General features: G+C 33.3%; 2 protein-coding genes across 2 annotated transcripts in view; one reads left to right on the plus strand and one right to left on the minus strand.

Annotated features, from left to right (window-relative positions):
- LOC119576948 overlaps window positions 1–4,631 on the plus strand; it is a 17,509-nt gene extending 12,878 nt beyond the window's left edge. The window contains exons 3-6 of the mRNA XM_037924598.1: window positions 645–738; window positions 2,698–2,848; window positions 3,537–3,743; window positions 4,277–4,631. Of these exons, the coding sequence (XP_037780526.1) occupies window positions 645–738; window positions 2,698–2,848; window positions 3,537–3,743; window positions 4,277–4,418 (594 nt within the window). The 3' untranslated portion in view covers window positions 4,419–4,631. The remainder of the gene's footprint in view (window positions 1–644; window positions 739–2,697; window positions 2,849–3,536; window positions 3,744–4,276) is intronic.
- On the minus strand, window positions 4,615–12,091 carry LOC119576949. Its single transcript, XM_037924599.1, has 4 exons — window positions 12,000–12,091; window positions 9,984–10,079; window positions 8,872–9,009; window positions 4,615–6,591 (listed from the first exon to the last, which is right to left on the minus strand). The coding sequence occupies exons 2-4, from the start codon at window positions 10,075–10,077 to the stop codon at window positions 6,365–6,367; spliced, it is 459 nt and encodes a 152-aa protein (XP_037780527.1). The 5' UTR covers window positions 10,078–10,079; window positions 12,000–12,091; the 3' UTR covers window positions 4,615–6,364.
- Between the last annotated feature and the right edge of the window lie 354 nt (window positions 12,092–12,445).

Genomic DNA, 12,445 nt, shown 5'->3' on the forward strand with positions numbered 1-12,445 from the left:
TAACTTATCATGCAGTATTCACGCTCAGTATATTTTCATATTTATTTATCCATTTATTTATTGCATGTGTATGCGTCGGTATTTTCTGGAATGATGGAAAGTTGAAAATACTATATATAAGGTTAAGCGCGTCCAAGGGTGTTCTTAGACATTTGCCTAAAGATGCGTTAATTTTATTTTGTTTGTTTAAACTTTCATCTATAACATAAGCATCAATATGTTCGTGTTAATGGCCTACAATTATAAAGCAGAATGCAGTAACATGAATATACTGATATATATATATATATATATATATATATATATATATATATATATATATATATTATATATAGTATGTGTGTGTTGTGGTTGTGTGTGTGTGTGTGTGTGTGTGTGTGTGTGTTAAAATGTATTTAATAACTCAAAATGAGAACATCATAGAACGTACATGCCTTCATATGTTGTAAACCTTTGCATACACACACTTACGAAAAAAAAAATCCTCCAGCGTCAGTATCTGTGGAAATCTACACCCAGAAGCATTTAAAACTTGTAAACGTGAAAATATATCACTTGGATGACTTTCAGAATTCATAATAGAGATCACTTGGTATAGACGATGACTCATTTGCTTTGTCTCGATCGCCACCTTATTCCGACAGGAATATGCTCATCAGGCCGAAATTGGAGCCAAGCCGGACACACCCGTCATCTGCGGCCTATCCTACCTCGTGCCCTTCGATCTTGCCAACATAGGTGAGGTTTTCTTCTTCAAAATTTTCCTTTCAGTTTATTGTTATGGTTCATTTAAAAATAATCATCACTATCAGTTCTATTTGCCTGTTTGCCATCGATATATTTATTGATATTATGAAAATAGGATCATCATCATCATCATCATCATCATCATCATCATCATCATCATCATCGTCATCGTCATCGTCATCGTCATCGTCATCGTCGTCATCATCGTCATCATCATACCAATATAATAATTGTCGATATGAACAGCAATTCAGTTTTGCATTAATATAAAGAGGATGCATTTGCATTATAGAGAAATTTTTATTTTTCTTCGCCTAAGTAGGGACGCAGACATTTGTCAACATTGTAATCATATTGCCAATCCGACTTGTTGATTACTGTCTGAATAAACTCTTAGCAACAATGGCATCGAATGGTGCAGATGTTAGAGTACTGCATTGGGTGCCATTGATAGAAAATCCATTTTTACCTTCTTGCATTAACCAAAAGTAACGTGGACAGTTATCCCTCAGCATAACCTAACTTAAATGACGGGCAAAACATTTTTCCTGCCACAGTGGGTTCGCAATACTGCAGGAACACCCAACACGCAATAAATGCTTCTCTCCTAAACCAGTAATGCCATTCTTCATGGTAAATACACAGGGGTTTGTCAACCTGTCTTTTCTCCAATATATTCCACTAGGAAAAGTAATCGGTTAACACATAGGACCCCTGAAACGGAAAGCTTGACCGGCCTCTCGATCCCGTCAGCCAATCACCGTCGAGACAGCCCGACGGTGATTGGCTGGTGCATGCGAGAGGCAAGTCCAGCTTTCCGTTTCAGGTATCCCAAATGTCTCTGAATATGAGTAATCCTGTGGAAATATCGACGCACACAGCTCTAGCACGAAGAGACAGACACATTCACTTTAAAGGGTAAATCCGGAGAAGAGATGAGCGGAGGCAAGAACTGGCCAGCAACCAGAAGTTGCTGTGGACCTGCAACTTATTCTGCTGTGTCCAATGGCCAGAGCAAGATATATGTATACTAAAACGAAACCTCAGGTGACTTACCTTTTGGAATGAGACAAAGGGGGTTTACTCGACAAGTGAGATTTTTTATTACTTTCAATGTCATTATTTCGAATAAATAGTTCTTGAAAGTCCTGATGTAAAGGAGCTTCTGGTGGACGTGGCTAACATAACCAGAATGTGACGTTGACATACGCCAGAAGCGTCTTAATCATCATCATCATCATCATCCCTGTCTCTCTCTCTCTCTCTCTCTCTCTCTCTTCTCTCTTTCTCTATCTCCATCTCTCTCTCTTCTCTCTCTCTTCTCTCTCTCTCTCTCTCTCCCACCCTCTCCCTCACGCCTCTCCCCCTCTCCGCCTCGCCTCCTCCCTTCCTCTTCCTCTTCTTGCCTTTTCCATCTTCCTTTCCCATTCCATGCCTATCCTTCCCCTTCCCTTTACCCATCCCTTCCCCTTCCTTCCCTTTCCCCTCTCTTTGCCTTCCTCTTCTCTCCACGTCTCCCTCTCCCTTTCCATTTTTTCTCACGCATATGTGGAGGGAGGATTAATGTCAATTAATAATTTAATGTCAAATTTCAATGTCATCCATATATTCTTGTTTAGTACAGACAAAACCATCGTAGGATATTTTTGTAAGAAAATATATTAAGAGGCTTTTACTTTCTTAACATATTGATATGAAGCCTGAGGTATAGTAAAGCAAACTGCATGCAAAAGTGTACATGTGATATAACTGTAACTATCTGCTGATATAAAGTTGAAAAAAGTCAGTCAGTCCTCAGATTATTAAGATTAAGAACACTTCTATATTCTCTATAAAATATGAAAAGGAGATTAAGCACCGAATGTACAGTATTTTCTTCAAAAATCACACCTATGATCCTCATTTAGTTGAATATATTAAGAGTATTTGAACTTTTTTCACCCATTACAGGCAGGGAGATACAGATTGTAGACATATGGGAGAGCTTCTCCTTCTTCCTCATAAGTGTGGTGATAACATGGACAGCAGTAGTGCTTCCAGTTGCCCTTATGACACAGGGTTTCATAGGAACCCCTGATCATACTATAAATAAAAGGAAAAAGTAAGTGCTGGTAGGGAAGAAAGATTGTGTATGACTTTAATATTGAAGGTCTAAATTTAAGCTATGAGAGTATCATCCCAAGTATATATCATTTTTGAAATATAAGGAAACTAGAAATACTTACTTATCTATTTGTGAAGCACCTGTGAGAGACTCATGGAAAGGGAAACTTACTTTCATGGAGACAAATTTAAGGTAAAAAGTAATAATAATATTGAAGAGGGTACTTTCAGTTCTCAAATAGCTATTTATAAAAAGATGGTTTCAAAATAACTTTTAAAAATGTATGTGTGATGATAGATATGACACCCATGCTATCATTATTCAGAAAATTACATTGCGACTTGAAATATGATTTGTGGTTTCATTCCAAATGACTCTTGGTAGCACTGTGCATTTTGAAATAGGTCAAATTATTAAAATAAATTATCCATGAAACTGCCTCCTCTACACTGAGTCATATCATAAGTAATATAGTGGTCAACTCATCAATTACACATAAAAGATTCTTAATTATGTAGAACAAAGCATTATCTTCTCCAAAAACAATAGGAATAGTAAAATCTACCTAATTTATTATACAATAGAATTACCTAAGAAGATTTTTGCTTTAGCTAGTAATCAGTTTATCAAAACTGTCAGACATCTTTATCAATTCATAACCATAAAAAAACATTATGTCCCATAGGCGAAGTTTACACATGCGGGAGATCTTACAGCTGGGAATGGCAGAAAGTTGGGAGTGGGAAAAAGCTCTTCGTCAAATATCCCTTGATGATCTCCTAATACTCCTTGAACTCCCAGAGTATGAGTGTCGAAGACGAGCCTTTTGTGAATTCCACAAATTCCTGACTTTTCTACCCCCATCCGTAATGACACTGTACAACATGATAAGGTGAGTGTTGGCTTAGGCCAAATCTGTCATAATATATATTCAAGTGTAGAAGTACTTCATTCTGTGTTGGTTACATGGTAATATGTAAGAGGTTGTTGGACATGGGTTTCGATGAAAAGTCATAAAGTTTAGGAACCTTTAAGTTTTTTACATATGTTTGAGATGGAAAGGATATTAGAACCAACAGCACATTGTATGGACTTTGAAAGATTGAATAATGCAATGATGCTTTGATAAAGATTAATAACAACCCTCCCTGACCAGGACTTGATTTTCTGAATCAATTCCAGAGTGCTCCCAGAGAATGTGTGTAAAACCTTGCTATAATTACTCTAGCATGAGTAGATAGGTAATGTCTATGGAGCTCGTAAAATCCTAATTGCACATTCCTTTTGTTGATTTACTGTTGGTCATTCTTGGCCATACCTGGAATGACAGAAATTCAAGTCTTGATCAGGGAGGATTGTTATTTATATGGACTTTGTAAACCATATCATTTATTTTAAAAGCATTTTCTGCTTTGATCCTCACAGCCCCCATATGAGTGGCATGAAAAAGTATCGCAAGAGTATTGTTACTGGATTGGCAAGAGGAGACTGTAGTTGGATACACAAGGGTTGCCCACTTGCACCTCTTGAATTTATAGACAGGATAAAAACTTTAAAGAGAAAATAGTTGAACAAGAATAAATTAAGAAATTGTGTTGCATTTAGCTTGGACATTTTTTGCACATGTTGATGACTACATGCTTGCACAAGCTTATTTGGAAAATGTTTGTATTCCTGAATGTTTGAAACTTATTGAATTTTTAATATATTTTAAAGTAAGTTATGTAGTCTATTTTTTTTATAAAAGTAAAAGAAATTAACAATGTTGTAGTAAGGTGCTTTAATATTTCATAAAAAATACCTATACAGGCAGATAAAGATAAAGGTATAGGAATGATATGCTTTTGAAGTGAACAATTTTGCAAAAGACTGTATCAGTCTTCATGGCACTTACATATAAACACTGTACAACTAATGTCTGAAAAATAAAGTTTTCCTTTTAAGTTACTTTCTCTGTAAAAAGAAACAAGGTTATTAAGATGGCCTGGAAAACTTAAGAACATGAAAGTTCCATAAAAAGCAAATATAAAGAAGTGTTACTAACCCAACTAAGGCAAGAGTGAGAAGAGAGTTTGGCACAGACTAGAGGCAAGCACAGTTAAAATTTATTTTGTTTCATATTAATCTGATTTGCTAAAGACAATATTATAATGCAAATATAATGTAATGTTTCCTTTTAATGTGATTTAAATTATCAGCCTTGAATGGATGGCAGATCCAGGACAGATCAAAGCTCTATACAATCACTTAATCTAATGTATTTCAATACACACAAGACAAGGAGTCATACTTTTGGAATCTAAAGAGTAAAATAAAGGTTATGAACCTTTAAAAACATTACTGTCACCTCTTGGCAGCCTGTGAAGAAAAAGATTCACTGACAAAATCAAAATCAAAAGCTTTTCTTTCACATCACAACATCTGCTGGTTACTCTTAGATTATTGTACTATTTCTACAGAAATATTCATGGTGTAAGCCATTTGTCAGTGATTATTCAATCTCGGTCCCAACGAATGAGAATCAGATTGTTATAGCAAGTACAAAGGAAACAATATTTTTTTCTCCCTTTAAAGCCATATCCATAGATTTACTTACAAAGCTGTTGTGTTTATCTTATCTCTTACTGTAGCAAGTTCTGCCATAACTTTTATTATTGTTATTATTGTTATTATTATTATTATTATTGATTACCATCATTATTTGAATAAATATTGTAATAAAATAAATATATATAAAGTTTTCAATACATACATTATGTAACCAACAGGGTTACTAATTCTCATACTGAAAATAGTAATATGAGCAGATCTTATATATTATTCATGTTTTTTTGTAGTAGAACTCATATTGTGATACACATCAGTCTTATATATTAATAATGAGCTTCTACCTGATCTTGGTATGCATAAAAAATATAGACAACTATCTATTTTTATTAAGAAACCTAGAAATATAAATCCATTTATTTATATATAACATGAGAAAGTAAGAAAGCAGGTGGTTTCAGTTGTATTACATGCAACTGCATTATATTTTTTGGATATTAATACTTAAAGTAATTAATTATAATAAAGAAATAATAAAGCAAATTCTTTAAACATAAGAGTATATGAATATCACATAAGGATATCTGACATTTGCAGATTTTATGACCACACACGAAAAGGAGTCAAAAATAACCCTTCCTTCAACAAGATTTCATTATTCCTAAAAGCAAAAGGTTTTATATAAATTCAATGAAGTACAAATAACAACTTTGTAGTGAAAAAGTTATTGCTTTGTCCTCTGTTAGAAAAGAGTAATAAAACATGTAAATTATTACATTAGACTAACTACAGTCCCTAAAGATCAATATTCAGTATTTCAAGCAGAAAATCTGCCAGGACTAGACAGAGAGAGAGAGAGAAAAAAAAACAAAAAAACTAACAAATGAAACAAGTCTAAAAAGAGAAGGAAAAACACAAACTATTCTAAGAAGTAAAGAAAGAAAGAAAGAAGAAAAGAAGAAGGGATTATGGGGACTGGAGAGATGCTAGAGGATTACAGTTGAGAGCAGCCAACAAAAGGTGGGAATTCGAGAGGTTCCTTGCAGCATTAGCGAGTGCTGCATGGGCAGTGAGAGTTGAATTCTGAGCAGCGGGTAGGGAGGCGATCAAACGTGATATTCGGGTGGTCTCAGTGGTCAGGGGTCCACATACTGCCTTGGCAATGTTCTTCTCCATCGATGCATTTGCTTCCCCTGAAATATCAAGAGTTTAAACTCTGATTTTGATTAATGTGATACAATTAATTTCAGACTATCCTGTGAATGACCAAAGAAATTACATTACTATTGTATTATTGTAACAGTCTGTTTTCCAGTATCCTTAACCTGCTGGATCCAGGTCTCTATAACAAGAACAACAACAACAACATTTTGTTATTTGTCACTTTTTAATATTTTTGTATTATCATATTTTCTGAAACACACCCTGCACTGCTGGTTACAGTAGGCAAGAAAGGATCAGAAGGATTTTAGTCAAAATTTTCATGATGACACTTTTCCTGTCATCCCGGCCCATAGCCAATTTTTTCATGATAACACAGTCAACAATACCCAGATCCAGTGGGTTACAGAATTTAGTAATTTTCTTCTTTCTATATACAGATTTTCCATTTATTTACTGCCCTCTTGTCAACAACATGGTAACTAATTATTTACTCAAACCACAGTATTCATGTAATGTCTTTGCTAGGGGGAGGACTAAGGGGCACATGCTCCCTCCCCCTTTTATTTTGGGTGGGGAAGGTCATATCCCTAATTTCCTATACCAGATTTTCCCTATTTGTAACATATCCATGTAGGTTTCTTATAATGGTTCCATGACATCAGCCTTAGATATTATCTTATGTCCAAAGTATAATTATTTACAAAATATAAATGAAAATTATTAATACATAACAAATTCTAATGAAAAATATGTGAAAAAATAAACTAAATTCAGTGTCGATTTGACTATTGGAGTATTTGAATATATAAAATATGCTTCCATGGATCTATCTCATGATATATGATGGGTTTCAGATGTTATGATGTATCATAACATCTGTATTAAAATAAGTAATTATAAAACAAGAGTTCAGCATAACAGGCAACATGCAACTGATTGCATCATAATTTTAGTGTAGTGATGAAATACCTTTAATTATCAGTACCTTATGACTTCTGTATGTTTTGTTTCATTCATGAATCCTAATTCAATTCTGGGGATATTTAGGCATATCAAAGTTAGCGTCTATGCCATGATGCATATTAGTCCAGATATTTATTATGAAGTGTTCAAAGGCAAGAGACATCCAATCTGGTTAATAGACTCCCACTGTCAAAAAATAAGCCTTACACATACTCCTTTCCAAGGAATATGCTCTGAAAAATAAGTGTTACTTCCCTTACTTTTGTTAGCTTATGCATGTCTGATACAGTTTGGAACCAAACAGTCTAAATGTTTGCCCATAAATATGGAAAAAGAAAACCTGAATTTCCAGAACACGCTGTTTTACATTTGATTGAATCGCCACATGCTTCACAGGAAAGTACACATACTGATCATTTTTTATACACATTAGTACCATCATATTGCCCTCAAATAGCTGGAGATGTTAATACATTTGATAATATGGCCACTGGATGGGAGCTTGTGCTAGCCACACAGCACTCCAGATGGGTTTTAATTCAGAGTGAGCTTTTCTTGCTCTTTCATCCACTCATTGTCATACAAGAGGCATTTTTATGTTAGTTATTTTTTAATGCTTTATCATACTGTGAGGTTTATATTAGGCATCTGACAGGCTTTATCAAGCCTGTAATAGACAGAACAATTTGCTGGCAATACATTAGACGAGGAAGTTGGCATTTGTATATGTGTAATCAGTCCCTGATGCTCACCTTTTGGAAAGAAATAATAAATGAAATTAATTATAATAATAATAATAATAATAATTTTGAATGAATGAATGTTAGTGTTCTTGACAGCTTGCTTTCCTGCTGGTACTAGGAGTAATGCCATTTATGTTTGTAATTTTAAACTAAACCTAATTCATGAACATGATAATTATAGTAATTATAATGTTAATTACCATCTACAGCCACCTAATAGAAATACTACCCTCATAGAAACAAAGAAACACAGCATGCCACTCTCCCCCACCCTCAAATATACTTGATGATCGTCAGGACCAAAACTCTTCTGTGCACATAGTTCTAACACTTGACAGTGTACTTAATATTGAACAGTTCACCATAGACTTTATGAAAGTAAAAAAAATAAAACCACAAATTCAGTCATGAAAAATTCAGTCATGCAAGGAGAAATAGAGGTGCACTTGATTTGGCAACTAAAAAAAATCAATCTAAATTTACAAATCACTTTCAAAAAAGACAATATAGACTTGTACTTAAAAATAACTCGCAAGCATGTCTAAAATTATACCCGAGAGAAAAATAAAATTCCGGCCCTTTATATGTTCGAAATAGACTCACATAGTTTTTGATGCAACAAAGACTGATGGCCTTTCTTTTGCTGTTGCTGAGGTCGTTGTTGCTTTTGCGTGTGCTTTGGTTCTGGAGGCTTTTGCTGACCCTTTGTGTCTGTGGATCCTGCTGATTTCTGAGTCAAACCTGGAATAAATATTTGCTAAATGCCTTGTCAGAATAAGGATGACATCTAGTTAAACATTGTAAAAGTATTTAAATAATGCAGTGTTCTGATGATGAAGGAAAATGTGTAGGCAAATGATAAATAAAATATCATAGTAACAAAATTTGGTTATTTAAAAGAGACTTTGTCATGCAGACATTTTAACACGATGCTAGAGTAGAGGTTCTTCAGTGCTTTAATTGAGTAAACATTATAATGAATTTACCTTTTCTTTATAACAGTACTTGCTCTCCTTAAAAAGCAAATTTTTCTTTTACTTGTTCTCTTTTTTTCTTTGTCTCTCACACACACACACACACACACACACACACACACACACACACACACACACACACACACACACACACACACACACACACACACACACACACACACACACACACACACACACACAAACATATATACATACACATACACTTTTTTTTTCTTCTTCTTCCTTTTCTTTTTCTTCTTCTTTTTTCCCTTTTCATTTTCCTTTCTAATGAGCAGAACATTAGTCTCATGAGGTATTGCACTCAACTTAAACCTGACTTAATGTTAAAAAACAAAGATAATAATAAAACTCGATATGTCAATAAAATATGGACAATATATTATCAAATTATATTACATACACAGACCATAGTAAAATCTTTATTCTTCTAAAAAAAAAAAAAAAAAGAAGAAGAAGAGGAAGAAGATGAAAGAGAGACAGAGAATTTAGAATATGATTTTCCAATATCCTCTTTCACACTCCTTTGAATATGCAAGTCACTGGGTGAACAATACCATGCTGATAAAATGTCCAGAAACCTAAGATAAACAAGTGAACTTTATTTAAATATTACCCATAGAAAGTTTTAGAAATGTGTTTCATCTTTCACAATACCCATTTATGTACAGTGTTTTTCTTATACCAGGGATATGGGAGATTTGAATAAAAATTAACATTTACCTCTGTGTCCTCTTGCTGTTGCCGCACAAAATTCCTCCTCCTCATCTGATTCCGAGGCTTCTCCACAAACAATGATGCCTTGTACACCACTCATTTCTGAAAAACAAGTGTACAAGTTGAGTGCCTGTGTAGTGAAGTACACCTCATTTTTTAGCATCTGGAAATGACTTCTTATATTTACTACTCCATTCACATCTGGTAATTGCCAGATAAAGAGCTATTAAAACACCATTACAGTCTTTTTATATTAAGAATAATCACTTGTTATTCATAAATATCAATTGAGTCTTAGATATATCATTAGTAGTATTTTTAAATATTATATTAACCAACCTTTTATGTATTTCTTTACTACTATTCGAGTCCTCTACTTAAAATATGGGTAAATTTGCTATTGGCTATTTAGCTACATTTTTTGGCAGGTACAATATTAATGCACAAAATAAGTATGATTTAATTTACAGAAATAGATTTTCAACAATGTCTTTTTGCCATCTCCATATTCATGATGTGTTCAGTAAAAAATCATCAAAGTACTTGTGAATTATAAAATTAAATCCCAACACCTGGAAGAGATTTAAACTAGGAAGTGATGTGTTGTACAATTTGTATTTACTTTAAAAACATTGTTTAGATGAACTGTGTTCATTGTAACAAATGTAGAAAAAAATAAATAAAACAAATATCTTCACAGTACAATAGATGTATTTGACAGGTTATGATTATATTTTCATTATATACATCTCTTGCATTGTGAAGATATTCACTCTCACTTATAACTTTTCTGCAAACATTGTTAGAGACATAAGTGCCAATAATTAACTATGAAATCATACAGTGATCATTAAATTATAAACTGTCTGGAAAAATGAATATGTCAAACTAGCTTCAAGCAATTTTTGCTCTCAATAATAAAGATGATCATTATATATCATAATATTTACTGAGATTTCTTCCCAAAGTATGGGTTTTATAGTTTCCGTTTACTCTTTTTCCGAATGTGTTATAAATCGATTACTAACATAATGAAACTTACATAACATGGAAAGGAAATTATTACAGAGAATGAGAGCAAAGAAACTGAAATTATTGATGAAGGCCCTTCAGCATTCTGAACTACCAGATCAGGATCTTTGTCTTCATTATTTCTTAAAAAGAAGGTACGCAATGCCACTAACAAGAAATATAGAGGTAAAAGACCACACAGTTTCACATAGCCATATGGTGCAAGAAAAACTTTGCCCACAATGGATAGAACAACAGGAAATAAGACACTTCATCTATGGCATTTCCCTTGAAAGTTGACAAAAAATAAGTTTGTGCTAAACATAATACTTTTGTATACATTTACACAAAAAAATCTAATGACATTTGTCAAAAAAAAAACACTTATGCATGAAACCAATTAATGTAGGCAATGAATAATGTCAGAACTGAAGAAAATATGTAGTAAACATGCCAAGTGAAGAATAAGTCTGCAGCGAACAGGTGGGGATCTGGGGACGGAGCTTTCTTTAGGGAAATGGGTGGGTTTAACGGGCAAGTACCCGGGTTAGAAAAGTTTTTAGTTCATAAAACAACATTTGTGGATCCCCCAGAGTGCTTGGAGTAATAGGGACTTAGTCTCAGAGGAGTAAACAATAGCCAATACTTTCATTTATGTTATTTGTGATAAAAAACAACAACAAGAAATTCATGCATATTTACACCATGAATAATTGAAACAAGTGATAGCAATTGCATGGTAGGATGGCTGTATGAAACTAATAAATTAAAGACTACTTAAGATATACCATTTACTTACACTAGTTTTAATCAAAGCTGACCAATTCCAGTGACAATAATGTTCGAAAACATTTTAAGGCGATTATAAGAAAAGAAAAATCCACAGATCCTGCAAGTTACTCAGACTTCTAAATACCTACTAACCTTATATATTACTTAAATATCAATACTCTGATTGGTCTATTCTTTTACTACCCGAATGAAAAAGCATTATCTATGCATTTCCCTCACCTCTGCAATGTCAGTACTAGTAGCTGTGTGAGTGGGACTGATCAGCTGACTCGAGTGTAAACAAACCTCGTGGTGTTCGGATGGGTGCATCTCTGGGAAATCATCGCATGTCATGGGATCAGTAAGTGCTTTGAAATTGTGGTCAGATATACATGTACATATTCGCATATATTATTTTTATTTTATATTATATAATATAATATATATTACTATATATGACGATATTATATATCATTCATATATTAAGTATATAATTATATTATTATCAATGAAATATACCTAAGTATAATAATTCATGATATAATACTATATATATATATTAATATATATATAATATATATATATAATATATATATATATATAATATATATATATACATATATATATAATATATTATGTGTGTGTGTGTGCATATACATGTACATCTTCTTTTAACGGTAGGTTCA

Source organism: Penaeus monodon, chromosome 9 (genome assembly GCF_015228065.2).
Source record: "Penaeus monodon isolate SGIC_2016 chromosome 9, NSTDA_Pmon_1, whole genome shotgun sequence".
Lineage (NCBI taxonomy): Eukaryota > Metazoa > Arthropoda > Malacostraca > Decapoda > Penaeidae > Penaeus > Penaeus monodon.